Source organism: Zingiber officinale, chromosome 1B (assembly GCF_018446385.1).
Source record: "Zingiber officinale cultivar Zhangliang chromosome 1B, Zo_v1.1, whole genome shotgun sequence".
In the NCBI taxonomy this organism is placed as follows: Eukaryota; Viridiplantae; Streptophyta; class Magnoliopsida; order Zingiberales; family Zingiberaceae; genus Zingiber; species Zingiber officinale.
Genome location: NC_055986.1, coordinates 166,308,655 through 166,322,961, shown reverse-complemented (window position 1 = coordinate 166,322,961; position 14,307 = coordinate 166,308,655). Strand labels below are relative to the sequence as shown.

Below are 14,307 nucleotides of genomic sequence, written 5' to 3'. Positions count from 1 at the left end.
AGTGAGAAAACAACACAATTAGTTTACTATTTACCTCGAATAGCATTGTGTCACTCAATAATATTAATTTTCATATTTGGTAATGGTAGTTGGTAGTCAATAAAACAATTTAAAATAGAAGAGATCGAGAGAACAAAGTCACACACAATCCAATCAATTAATCAACACAAGAAAAAATTAGTAGAGAAAAATACAAGAGAGGGAGGCAGCGGACCTAGTGGGCGACTGCTGCAGTCTGCGGGCAACGGACCGGTGAGCGGCAGACTGGTCGGTGGTGAACTGGCAAACAGCGGAATCAACACAAGAAAAAAAAAACAAAACTAGAGAAAAAATAGAGAGGGAGGAGGCGGACCTAATGGGCGGCTGCTAAGTCGGCGGGCGGCAGACCGACGGGCCTAGGACTGTCTGGTCGGCGGTGGACTGGTGGGTGGCGGATCGGCAAACAGTGGAATCAACACAAAAAAAAGTATAGAAAAAACAAGGAGGCGGCGGACCGGTGGGTGGCAGACTGGTTGGCGGCGGATTAGCAGATTGGTCGGCGACGTATCAGCAGACAGCGAAATCAACACAAGAAAATAAAATAAAAGTAGAGAAAAATCCAGAGAGGGAGGCGGTGGACCGCAGACCTAGTGGGCGGCTGCTGCAGTCAGCGGGTGGGGATTGGCGGGCGTCGGACTGGTGGGCGGTGAACCGGCGGACAGCGGACGATAGAACGCGAACGGCGGACGTCGAAACGAAGTACCGACTGTTGACTGCTGAGGCGGAGTCGCGATTCACGATCGCGAGGAGGGAGAATGCGCAATTGACGAACAGGGCAAAAAAAAACCATATAGATTACCTATTGGGCATTTGGGCTTGGGTTGCAAACTGCAAAGTGAGGCCTTTAAATTTTATTTTAAAAAAAAAGATGAAAACCTTCTGCTGCTTCCGTTTTTTCCCTATGGCTGTCAGACGTCGAACTCGCCAGACACCAAACTTCTCATGCCGACTCCTCTTTAGCTCTTTCTTCGACAAATCTTGGCGAGGACTTCAGCCCCCTCCAGCCCTTGCCTAGATCCGCCCATGTGAACTATATACCAGAGTAATGTAACCACTAATGAAGTGGTACATTGTTTATCATGCTTTATCCTACCATTGTTTATCATGTTTCATCCTACCAAGTATACGGTTATATTGGTTGAAATTTTTTTTATTTTTCTCTTTTAGCTTGATATATAGAGATATCAGTTTCAATGTAGACCTAATCACATATTTTGATTTCTTGTCATTTTAAAAATTTACATGATTTGAAATGATTATAATATGAGGTCTCTTAGTCGATTAGTGGATTTCGATATAAACTCATTGATCGACTTAGAGATCGAAACTCATTGATCAAATTAGAGACCTCAGATTGTAACCATTTTAGGTCCTTTAGATTTTTAAAATTATAAGGAGTTCAAATATGTTCTCTATTACTATTTTTGATTTTCCTAATAGTGGATCAAAGATTTAAAAAAATATAAATTTGTATTGAATAAAATTCAATAGTGAGATGAAAGAAAAAATAAATTTGATTGGGGGTGTTTGGGGTTGAATGTAGATATAATTATTAGGAGGGATGATGGACCTTTTGGTGGCTTTTGGTAAATTAAAAAATATATATATGTATTTTTTGGTCAATTCAAAAAGTCGAATGCTGCTTTTGGTAAATTTTAAAAAATATATGTATAATGTTTGTGCTAATTTATTTTGATGAAACATTAATCTTTTCAATAAATTAAGCTTTAGTAATATTTTAGAAATTAAGACGTGCTAGTCTAAGTAAAAGATGATTTTTAATTGTTCAACTAGAATATTATTATTTTATCTAACTTAATTTATTTTACTTAAAAATTAAGTGCATCTTTTAGTAAAGGGTTGACATTTGCTAAATTTTTAATTAATATATAGGGGTGTAATTTACTAAATTGTGATTAACAACTTTGTGAAGAAAGTCACTTGTAATTTAAAATCTCAGTTTTATAATTATAAATTTCTACCCAAATGGATTGATTTTATGTCTGAAAAATATTAGGTAAAAATTAAAATAGCATTTTTTTTTAAAAAAAATCTAATTTTTTTAAATTTTTTTATCAAAGGATGCTGGTCCTGGAGCAAGATTTATTGGAGCAATCATCCCACATCGATGAAGACTGTTTGGTGATTGGGCTTTCGACTGTCGACCATGGAACCGAATCGTCTGCCTCCCCCTCCCAAGCTCGGATCCTTCCATTACACCTTCGAGCAGCGGAGCAAGGAGCGCCTCCTCTCTTCCACCCTCTTCCCCAACCTCGACGATGAGCTCTTCAACCCGCCGCGCGGTTGCTTCCGGCGCCTCTCCGACGGGGCCACGGCCGCCTGGAAAGGCCTCCAAGGCCTCGCCCTCAAGGGCTGGGAGTTCGGCCGATCCGATCCGCGCAAGGTGGTGTTCGCCGCCAAGATGGGCCTCGCCCTCACCATCGTCGCGATGCTTATTTTCTTCCAGGTGCCATTCCGCGACCTCTCCAAGCACTCCGTCTGGGCGATCCTCACCGTCGTCGTCATCTTTGAGTTCAGCATAGGTGCGTTGGGCCGTCGATCGGATCTTGATTCTGCCTTTTGACCTGGTTTCCGCAAGTTTATCTAGGCTGGAAATGCAGAATCGCTTTTTGAATGGTCATCCCTGGTTCGTTATCGATACGCTTCCTCATATCTATTTATCTCTCCTTCGTGCTTTTTTCTGTCTTGTTTCCATTTCCGTCTGCTTGGATGAATCGTCTCTCTAATTCCATCTATACTGGATTCTCCAAACTTTTGAATTCATTCCCAATCGTCATTTTTCCGTGAGAACAATCGTCATCTCATTCTGTCAAACCCATAGATATAAATTTGCAATTTTAACATATTCTTCGGAGAAAGTGGATAGTGAATTACTAATTGGATCTATAACTTCAGAATAAACAAGTCTTAGATCAATAAAAAGTATTTTCGGCTTCTCAATAAACTGCCATTGAGTCTCTAAATGACTATTTATATACACCTATTAACGGGTCGGTCCGTCTCCGATTTCTCTAAAAACAAAAAAGATTTTTTTTAAAAAAAAATTCTTCCTTGGTGCATCGCCTACGGACTAGAGTAAATAAATAGTGCGTCTTGCAGGTGCAACACTAAGCAAGGGTTTTAATCGGGGTTTAGGAACGTTGCTTGCTGGAGGCCTTTCTCTAGGGGCTGCAGAAATATCAACAGTCACTGGAAATTGGGAAGAAGTGATTATCATCATTTTTATCTTTGTTGCCGGTGAGATGCATAATATTTACGTCTTGCTTTACTTCTATGAGCTGGATAGTAATTGTAGAATGCTAACCTTTGCCTTATATTTGTGTTCTACTGTGATGCAGGTTTTCTTGCATCCTACATAAAGCTATTCCCCAAAATGGCACCATATGAATATGGATTTCGAGTTTTTTTACTCACGTTTTGTTTCATTCTAGTGTCTGGATACAAAACACGGGAATTTGTTGAGACCGCTGTGAGTCGGTTTTTTCTGATTGCACTTGGTGCTGGTGTTGGTTTGGGGGTAAATATTTGCATTTATCCAATCTGGGCAGGAGAGGACCTACATAACCTAGTAGCAAAGAACTTCATAGGCGTGGCTTTGTCTTTGGAAGGTATTATTATTGTAGTAGTATGCTTACAGCTTAGTTATGTATCTGAATTTCTGAATTGTCCTGGAATGTTGATCTACCCTTCCTTGATCAGACCAGAAAATGTAACTGCTAGTGTTCACAGAATTGTACATTTATAAAGTTCAAGTAATTGGTAATTCAGTTCACTTTGCTAAATGAAATTTCATCTCACTAGCAATAATCAAAATTCTGAACGCATGACTTACTGCAGTTTTCTAGTATGAAAATATGCACTATTAATAGTTCGGTAGACAGTGCAATACTATTTTCAGTTTCTTTAATGCTTGGTAGAACCACAACTGCTTATCAGCTGAATTGTATATCCTTATCCATGTAGGCTGTGTCAATGGGTATCTTCAGTGTGTTGAATATGACAGAATTCCTTCCAAAATCCTTACTTACCAAGCTTATGATGATCCTATGTACAGTGGGTACAGGTCTGCTGTTCAATCAACGAGTCAAGAGGATTCTCTTGTATGTCTATCTTTGCTTATGTATTTGCAATCTGATGTAGATTGAATTGAAAGCTACTGAATATTTTCCATGTAACTTTGCAGTTAGCTTTTGCTGGCTGGGAGCCCCCACATGGTCTTTATAAGAAGTGGCGGTATCCTTGGAGCTCCTATGTTAGAGTTAGTGGTGCACTCAGGCATTGTGCCTTTATGGTTATGGCCCTGCATGGTTGTGTACTTTCAGAGATTCAGGTAGATTTTCCTTTTATCTTGTAACCTTGAGATCAAAATATTTCTTTTCATTCTATAAGGCTTTGTTTCATCTTATAGTCAGCATTCACCTGTTAAATAAAATATTTGGACATATTACAAACCTATTTCCAATTTTAGAATGATTGTCCAGGTCTATCATCTATTTAAAAAAGTTTCAAATATTTCAATGAATGTTTTTCCTCTCTTATCGTTTTCTGGTGGCATTAGATGAAGATTCTGATTGGCAACATTCTACAAGGAACTGATTAGCGACTATCAGAGCTACATTCTTTAGTTGAAGATTTTGGAACTAATAGCACAGATGAACTTTTAGTAATTGAATAGAAACAAACTGCATTCTGATGGGAAAAGTTCTAAACCACAATTTAAAACTTGACTGCACTCCAAATTGATTGGACTTGATTTAAAAAGGTCTCATGCTAAGTCTCTTTTGAAGGTTTTGAATGGTTGACTAGAGGGTTGATAGATAATTAAAATTCTTGCTTACAACAATTCAAATTCAATGCTAGTAACAAGTGTGTGTGTGGCAAGAATAAAGTGTGGAATAGCTAAAACAAATTAAGTATGTGCAGAAGCTAAAATGAAACAATGCTAACACCAAGAGCTGGATGTGGTTTTGAGATCTCTCCTACTCCACGACCCTTGTCTCCTACTCCACGAACCTTTTGTCGGCGTGACTTCCCAAAAATCACTATTATGCTCTTTGGAAATAAAGAAATGAAGCGAACCATAACAATTTTGTCCAAAAGATGAGTAGAGAACCTCTTTTTTTTTACAATTGCAATAACAACAAGAACTAAACTCTCTTGTAAAAGATGAACAAATATAAGACGAGAGCCAACAAACCTCACTTCTCTCCCAGACTTCTATTAGGTGAGCACAAGGGAGAAAACGAGGTCACTTCTAGACTTTAAGAACTAAAAAGATTTGAAGCCTTGATGGGGATAAGCTCTTAGGGCGTATTTGGTTGAAGGTTATTGTTTTTAACCTTGGTTATCTACCTAAGGTTATATTATTTAATCCTGTTTGGTTCAAGTAATGAGTGATTCCTGGGTAATGGAGCATGCCCGCCATGTAAGCAAATGGGGGATAGAACCCGAAATGTGATTACCCTTAAGTGTGAATTTTTACGTGATTCCGAGGTTAACAAAAAAAATTTCCCAAATTTTTTTTTTCCAATTTTATTTTTCCCAAAATGAGTATTCCAAAGGTTGAACCAAACAACATTAGATTATGTTTTATTCTCAAAGTTATGTATGATAACTTGAACCAAACACACCCTTTGAGTTGTTAGGAGTACTTAGAGCTGAACAAGTAATAAATTGTGTGTAAAAAATTCAAACAACTCTAATGAAGCTAACATATCTAGCTCTAACGTCTACCTTAAAAAATACTCTAGTTGACTAAATAAAGTATTCAAGTTAGTTGATCGTTTAGAATTTAAACATTTGAACAAGGCACCATATGCAGTTGATTCAAATGGGCTTCCACTAGACTAGCACGAACAAAAACATTTTATTCCCAATATCCTTAGCCCACTTGATTGGATCGAATTGGGAAATCCCCTTAGCTAATTCACCACCTCGTAAACCACTTTAAGGTGCATGATCTAAGGTAATGACAAAAGAAATGACTTGAAAAATCTCTTTGGTTAAATTGATCAGTTAACCATGTCATTGATCTACTACTAAAAGTTGTTCTAATTCCCTATGACCATAGGTAGTCTGCAATACTTCGATACATAAATCCATGCGAGGACTCAATCAATAATATAAGTAAATTACAACGCATGGAAAGAATACCTAGCTCTAGGTAAATAAGCTCCCATCCTATGCTATCATACATTCATTCACATTCTACCCATTATAACATGACAATATACATAGGTCATGTGATTTTTTAAGTTTTTCGTACTCAACATCTTGGCACTTGCAATGGAAGCTATGCTCAGCTCCACAACTCCAAGTCCATATCGAGTTATCTAAAATCATGATATATGCATAATGAAACCTACAAATCATCTTATTTGGGCACTTAATAAAATTTAGTTTGGTAAATCACAATTTCTAACTTAAACACATTCATCAAAGATCAAAAGAACACTAATTTTCACTAATCACAAGGGAGAAACCAATGTCTTTGACCAGTGCCCATCCCTATGGAACGACTTGCAGGGACCAATTATATTATTAGCAGCGCCAAATTCCTCAACTACTAATGTTATTTGTTACAAGGAAGTAGAAGGTAAATCTCCTTAGCATTCATTTCATACATAATAATAATAACTTTAGCAGTTTCTTTTTCCTCTACCAACTTATCTTTTTCTTTTTATAATTTTCTATCAACTCTCTAAATTTGCTTATAGTCCTGCCTATTCACCTACAATCATTTTACTTTTCTAGTTTAGTTGCAAATAAAAAACTCTGATTATTGTACATAATGAAGGCTAATACTACTGCTTAGCTCTGAAGTACCTGTAAGCAGCAAATGTTGTACTAGAAACTTTCCTAGGTCCGTTAATCTCAATATGATAGTTACATTGTCCCTAGGAATAATTATCTAGCAAAACTACTAATTCCTTATTCATGGAATAGCTGGAAGTAAATTGAGCACGCCATCAATGAATTTTAAGCACAACTCTTCTTGCATTTTTATAAACTTTTCAGTGATTGCATACTGCACAACACGATGTAAAACTCGACCAATATACACTGTCTAGAAAGTCGCACTTATCTAACAATGACCTGATTAAGTGGACCTCTCCTTTATCCAGTGATAGTGGTTTGTACCTGAGTTAGTAGCCACTACAAGCTTCGTACAGTGAGTCTATCATCCATAGCTATCAGTATAAGCCTTGCTCTATTTGTGTCACCACTCACCAAATATCAGTAGTTGTACCACCTTATACCTATTTCTTATTTGTATACACATTGAACGGCTAGTTATCTCTGTTGTCAATCCTGTTCACACGTGCTTTCAAACACGGCCTAGATACTCCTGGTAAACTTTGCTTGATGTTCCATTTGTCATGCAAGTAGCTCTTGTACACTGTGGCTTCTTCCGCGTCTGCTGAATTATCAATCACAAAGGAAATCAACACTGCATTTTAGTACTTTTTTCCATCAGACTGCAATAAGCGAGGTTTCTGATCCATGAAGTAGGAATCATTTGTAGAACCGGTGAGTTATCATGGGATTCAACCATAGGTATTGCGGCATTTTGCGATAGTCTCTCTACCACAATAATGGTGTCTGATTTTTTGTGAAATGCAAATTAATTATGCTATTTTGGTTAATTTTCAAAAATCATGACAGCATGATTCATACCAGATTCTTTCTATGCTTACCCTATTTAATAATCTTCCACTTTCTTTCACTATCCTTCAGTGCTGCCACCATGTCCTGCATTTAATAGTTTATTTTTCACCACTCTTGCTATTTATATTTGATTAATATCACAGGCTCCACCTGAAAGCAGACAAATCTTTAGGAACGAGCTGAAGCGAGTTGGCATAGAGGGTTCTAAAGTATTGCGTGAGCTTGGAGATTTATTCAAGAAAATGAGAAGACTAAGAAAACCAAATTTTCTTTTTGAAGTCCATGAGGCAGCTGAGGTGTTGCAGAAGAAGATAGACCAGAAATCTTATCTTCTAGTGAATTCAGAAAGCTGGGACGCCGTGGAGCTCCCCGATGGAATGAAATGGATGTTAAACAGACCCAACACAGAAGGTGAGAACAAATCAGAACTAGCGCATGATTATCGACCGCCACCACTGTCAGCCAGTTATGGTGCCCACAACTCTATCACTAGTGACATGGGTTCTGTGCACAAGATGGACTCTTTGCTGAAGAGGCAGATGCAATGGCCCTCGAGGCAATCATTTCTCACAGAAGCCGTGCCAGGTCCGCAAGAATCAAGAACCTATGAAAGTGCTAGTGCACTGTCATTGGCAACCTTTGCTTCTCTACTTATTGAATTTGTTGCGAGGCTTCAGAATTTGGTGGATGCCTACGAGGAGCTATGTGAAAAAGCTAATTTCAAAGAACCTGTAGATGAACCAGCATCAGAGACGGCTGGCCATAGGCTATGGACAAGAGTTAAGGAGCAATTTTACATGACAAAGGCATTAGTTTAGATACTCAAGGATTTTGTTGGCTGCAGAAAGTTAAAAGGGTGGTCGTTTGCAGTTGGATCAATTCAATTAACTGATCCAATGCGTTTGGGCTCAAAAATTACGACGCGGACAAACACACCAATGGATGCGCACCAAAGAACTACGGTACTGTCCAGTGTTTTCAAAACCGTTAATTAATCGCCCGGTCTAGACGTCAACGTAAGAAATCACAAAAAATGGAGAAGCTCATGATTTATGCGCGTGTTTAAAATGAAATATAAGGAACATTATAAAGAATGAATGTGAATGCAATAAAAAAAGAGTGATCTGCTTTGTCTTTGTTTGGTTGCTGTCTACTATATAGCGTGTTGATTTTAATTATTAGAGATGTTTGTTAATTGGCAAAGTCACATGCCTTGTAAAGTACGCATTGCCAGAAAGGTTATTTAGAGGGTGTTTGGTTAAACTTATTAAAAACAGTTTATAAGTTCGTACAACTTATAAGTTATTTTACGAACTTATAAATTGCTAGATCTTATTTTAAAAATAAGTTGTTAAAGTGTTTGGGCGAACTTATTACAATCAACTTAAAGGTATTGATTTGTTTGGTATTATAAGATTTTTTTATTAATAAAATTATCAAAAAGGGTATAATACTATTAATACAGGGTTTTGAGATTTTTATTAATAGAGGATTTTGGACGAATTTTTACACCGGGAGAGGGAAAATTGGAAAGAGCCGTTGGCGGAGAAGATGACACAGCGTTGGAAGAGAAGTGGAGATAAAAAGATATTAGGCTTATAAAAATTTATGGAGGATAAGATGAGGATTTATGAAATTATATAAGGATATTTTAGAGAAATAAATTATTAAAATAAGGTCTTTTTTAAAAAAGTAGGGTCTTCCATATTTTTTTTAAAAACTGCTTATAAGCTCCAAAATAGTTTATTTTGACAGTTTATAAGTTGTTTGAAAAAAAATTTATCAAATAAATTTGAAGAATTTATAAGCTCCAAAATAACTTATAAGATATTTTAGAAAACTTATAAACTCAGTCAAACATCCTCTTAATATTTTAGTATATGTGTTAATGATGTGGAATACAGTGGACCAACAAACAGCAAGAGATCGCGAGTCCAATTCTACCAACGATTGTGTTGCAGCTACGCCAGAACACATCCATTGCCCATTGCCCATTGCCTTGGAAATCAAGTTTGGCTATTTTCATTGACTTGACAAAGTCTGTGAGAAGGACATTGATCTTTAGTATTAATTTGTGGTAGGAAGAAACGTAATTTAGAAATTCAACAATTAGCTCAGAGTTTTATTTATTTATTTATTTATTTATTGGGTAAGCTAATCGATTTAACTTGTACTAGTTTTCAATGGATTAAGCTACGACGACTTTCTAAGATAACAATATGCTTATTTTTAAATGTTTATTAACGAGCATTGGTGGTTGTGACAATTTGATATTTTGTTGATATGACCATTTAACTAATATATATTAATTATGTCGATTTCAGTAACAGTGATGTGTGCCCTCCTTTTTGGTCAGAATTAAACTGGCTTCACATAACACCACGATTCGATTAGTGAAGCAGCTGTGCGTAAGACGGCACACAATTTGATTACATAATTAATAAGCATATTTTACTTTATAATGGGACGCCTATCTGGGTCTGAATATCTGAATTAATAAAAACAAAATAAAAAAACGGAGAGAAATCATCAAATTAAATTTTTTATGTCAAATTAAACCATTTGATGAACAAACAAGGCCAGATTTTTTTTTCCCCCGACGACAGAGTTAGTACTTATATTGTATTTGTTCTAACAGGTGTTGTATCAATTTTTAACAGATATAAAAATATTTTGTTAGATGCTTTATTTTTCTAATATAAAGGGTTGATACGTTACACAAATACCCATTGTGATATATCTCCTTCGAGAATATATGGAGTCATCATGGAAAGCCCGCTAAATGAACGAATTTACCTCTTTTTTTTTGCTGCAACAAGGATAGAAATTTTTTTCCCGTCAAATTAAACCATTTAATGAAAAAAAACTGTTATAAGCGAATTTAATCCAGTTAAAATCATAACTAAGTTAAATATAATGATTTTAATTAAGCAAATAAATTTTACTTTAAGTATAATAATTTTACTTAAAGTTATTATAATATATTTTTTATTAAAGATAGGATAAGCATGGTTTTGATATTTTTTTTTAACTTTACTACTTCTTTTAAGGGAAAAAGAAAATAAAGCAGAGCAAGAAAACAAAATCGCTGTCTGCTGATAATTGGAGACAACCTGTGGCGTGCCCCTACACAAATCGTCGTCGTCTACAATTATCATTATTTGGTCGGTGGCTTCGGCGTTGAGCCACACCTTCTTAGAAATTTCCAATTTCTATATTTCCCCAACAAAAAATAAACCAAGTAAAGATTTCCAGTTGACTTGACCCATCGACCTGAGTATTTAATTTATTACGTCAACAAGTGGTAAAAAAGATTATTCACTCACATTAATAGAGGTGATTAAAATATAAAGAAATTATACTCAGACGCGTCGAATTGTCAATAATACTAACCAAGATTTATAATACCGGATATACATCATTCCCATAATCGACAAACATCTTCCTTAATTATATAATTCCACGTTGATGCATTATTCACACCACACAAATTGCAGAGACGACGCGGCAAAGCAAGACAGTGATCGCCATATCGGCATATGCATGCAAAGGAAGAAAGAAGAAGCGGCGCGGCGGCCTCAGCGGCTCATGGACTGGGGTGGCGGCGGCATCGTCGCCTTATGGCCCTGCCTTTCCATGTTCGCGTGCCATCCTGCACGAACAAGTTAAATCCATCGAATTAACTTAATCTCAGCAACCTCGATCCCAATTACAGAACAGCATCATGTATCAATCATCATATATTATAGTTATACCTATGTCCATGTTGAAGCCGCGGCGGGTGAGCTCGCGGTACATCTGGCAGAGGGAGCAGTACTCGCAGCAGCAGTGGACGAGGCAGTCGTTGCAGGGCTCCTCGCGCAGCCCGTACTGAGCCCGCAGCTTGGTGCGGTAGAAGCAGGAGTACAAGCAGGAGCAGCCGGTCACGCAGAGTATCAGCACGTACAGCGCCCCGCTCGCCCCGCACGCTGCGAATTCATACATGCATATATAATCGATCATCGCATAGATATCATCGTAGTTACGTTGACTAATTAATTGAACTCGATCGATCGATTACAAGTGGATCCTTTGTCGATGATCTCGGCGACCTGGCCGAACGTGATGCAGGGGCAGAGGCAGGTGATGCAGCCTGCGAAGAACACGCACGTACGTCCGAGTTAATTAGACATTTAAGAGTGAAATTGAAGTGGCAGCTAGCTAGATCTGAAAGTAGTGGAGATGTGCGCGTACAGTTTCTGGTATCGTCGCCGCAGTCGCAGAGGCCGGTGGACCAGGGGCCGATCGTCGGAAGATGAGCTTGGAGTTGGAAACCGCCCGGCGGCACAGTCACCGGGAGGCCGGTGGACGGTGGTGGCGCGCCGTAGTAGGCGTTGGCGGCCGGCGGGGCACCGTAGGTGGGCTCCTGCTTGGAGGGGTACATGATGGATGAGGAGGAAGGGGAAGAACGAGATGAGTGTTTGGTTTGCGACTCTACTTAAAGTGTCTACCTCGACCAATAAATCGCCTGTAAACTACTGGTGGCCTTCCTCAACTTGTGAAGGAAATTTCAAAGTCTTCTCCTGGGCTTGACTTTAATGGATAAATTTTGCACGGGTCAATGGGCCAACGAAAACACTGAACAGAGGAAAGACGAAGGGGAGAGAATAGTAATTTTTGAATGATGTTATTAATGTAGTTAAAGGGATTATTTATATAAGTTATTTAAATAATAACGAAAAGATTAAATATAATAATAATAATAATAATAATAATAATAATGAGTATATTAAATTTAAAAATATTATTTTTGACTTTACAATAATGTCGATGTTGATTATGATATTAAATAGAATATATCTCGATGGATTGAAATCAATTTAAATTATTTTTATAATTATTTTTTTTATTGTCATTACTTTCGATAAATTTAATGGTAATATCCTAACGTTGAGTTTAATTGTTAACTTGGTAAAACGTTGTCTAGATAATGATTTAGAGAATATATCGATAATTTAATCTTCTGTAGAGACGTAAGAATTTGAAAGTTGTTGAGTCATCACACGTTCACAAATAAAATGAAAATCTATCTTCACATGCTTAGTATGAGCATAAAAGACTGGATTTTCATAAGAGAAGTCGCTCCTATATTATTACACTAATTTTGAGCGTAGTGGTTAGGGAAAGATATATTTCTGAAAGAAGAAATTATAACTAAATAATTTCAGATATTGCGTTAGCTATAATTTTATATTCAGCTTCAATACTTAAGCGAGAGACTGTTGATTGCTTCTTTGAAAGTCAACAAAAAAGATTTTGTTCAATAAATATGACATACCCACTAGTAGAGCGTCTATCTTCAAAAGATTTGGTCCAATCTGTATCACTGTAGGCAATCAAATCTATTAAGGACTGATAATACAAAAGAAGACCATGTAAAATAGTATTTTTTAAGATAGTAAAGAATTCCCTCCATATTCGTAGGGCCGACACTAGGGGGGCCGCTAAGGTAGCGGATCTATTTTTTTAAAATAGTAAAGAATTCTCTTAACACATTCCCAATGATGTTCAATAGGAGAATGTATAAATTGAAAAGCATGATTGACAACAAAAGTAATATCGAGTAGTGTGATGGTGATATATTGCAATGCCCTAACAATACTTTTGTACATCTGGGAGTCATCCATTGTAGAGGAGGATGAGGGCGTGGTAAAATCACCTTCAATAAAGTGTGGAGATAAGACATGCATCATACATTTTAGCTCGTTGTTGAAGTCATATAATATATTTTACTCTGAGAGAGAAGACAACCTTCAGAATATGGAAGAAACTCTATGCTAAGGAAAAAAATGAACATTGCCACGATCCCGAATAGGAAACTCTTGATGAAGAAGATGGAGTAACATGGCTATACCTTTTTTTATCACTACTAGTTATTAAAATATCATTCACGTAAATTAGAAAAGATATTAAAAATTCCTTATTGCATTTGTTATTTAGGGAAGAGTCTTTTTTTGAGTTAGAGAATCCTTGAGTATAAAGCCAAGTAGATAGACGATGAAACTATGCACGAGATGCTTGCTGAAGACTGTATATAGATTTCTGAAGTTGACACACATATGTTGCAAGTTGTGGATGAATGAATCCAAATAGTTGCTCCATAAAAATAGTTTTTTCAAGGTGTCCATGAAGGAAATCATTAGAAACATCTAATTGTTGTATTTACCAATTGAAGCTAACAGCTATAGATAGTAACAATCTGATTATTGTAATTTTGATAACTGGACTAAAAGTATCATTGAAGTCAATACCTGGTTGTTGATTAAGGTCTTTAGCAATAAGGTGAGTTTTGTAACGTTCAATGCATCCATATGTACTGATCCTATCTAAAAGCTAGAGAAATGACGTGCTGGCTCAGGTGGATGGTCTATTGATCGGCGGAAGACTCCTTTGACTGGTGATGAAGCTCCTCCACGATCCTGCGCACAATCCGACAATCCTACAAAGCGTTAGCGACCTAAGACGAGGGTGAGGATCCCTGGCTAGGTCATCCGATGCTCAAGTAAGTATCCTTTCCAGAAGGTGGATGAAGAACAGTAG

General features: G+C 37.1%; 2 protein-coding genes across 2 annotated transcripts; one reads left to right on the top strand and one right to left on the bottom strand.

Annotated features, from left to right (window-relative positions):
* Nucleotides 1-2,153: 2,153 nt before the first annotated feature.
* On the top strand, nucleotides 2,154-8,864 carry LOC121989261 (aluminum-activated malate transporter 4-like). The gene is made up of 6 exons (XM_042543185.1): nucleotides 2,154-2,582; nucleotides 3,160-3,297; nucleotides 3,399-3,668; nucleotides 4,024-4,160; nucleotides 4,244-4,390; nucleotides 7,872-8,864. The coding sequence occupies exons 1-6, from the start codon at nucleotides 2,207-2,209 to the stop codon at nucleotides 8,544-8,546; spliced, it is 1,743 nt and encodes a 580-aa protein (XP_042399119.1). The 5' UTR covers nucleotides 2,154-2,206; the 3' UTR covers nucleotides 8,547-8,864.
* Nucleotides 8,865-11,104: 2,240 nt separating this feature from the next.
* LOC122018611 (cell number regulator 2-like) lies at nucleotides 11,105-12,208 on the bottom strand. Its single transcript, XM_042576010.1, has 4 exons — nucleotides 11,962-12,208; nucleotides 11,789-11,860; nucleotides 11,484-11,696; nucleotides 11,105-11,380 (listed from the first exon to the last, which is right to left on the bottom strand). The coding sequence occupies exons 1-4, from the start codon at nucleotides 12,149-12,151 to the stop codon at nucleotides 11,307-11,309; spliced, it is 549 nt and encodes a 182-aa protein (XP_042431944.1). The 5' UTR covers nucleotides 12,152-12,208; the 3' UTR covers nucleotides 11,105-11,306.
* Nucleotides 12,209-14,307: the final 2,099 nt, after the last annotated feature.

Excerpts from the sequence above, each read along its gene's own strand:
- LOC122018611 (XM_042576010.1), bottom strand. The coding sequence starts at position 12,151 with ATGTACCCCTCCAAGCAGGAGCCCACCTACGGTGCCCCGCCGGCCGCC. Across the intron at positions 11,861-11,961 it reads CGGCGACGATACCAGAAACT|GCTGCATCACCTGCCTCTGC; the intron begins GTACGCGCACAT and ends TGTTCTTCGCAG. Across the intron at positions 11,697-11,788 it reads CATCGACAAAGGATCCACTT|CGTGCGGGGCGAGCGGGGCG; the intron begins GTAATCGATCGA and ends ATGAATTCGCAG.
- LOC121989261 (XM_042543185.1), top strand. The coding sequence starts at position 2,207 with ATGGAACCGAATCGTCTGCCTCCCCCTCCCAAGCTCGGATCCTTCCAT. Across the intron at positions 3,669-4,023 it reads CGTGGCTTTGTCTTTGGAAG|GCTGTGTCAATGGGTATCTT; the intron begins GTATTATTATTG and ends TTATCCATGTAG. Across the intron at positions 4,161-4,243 it reads CGAGTCAAGAGGATTCTCTT|TTAGCTTTTGCTGGCTGGGA; the intron begins GTATGTCTATCT and ends GTAACTTTGCAG.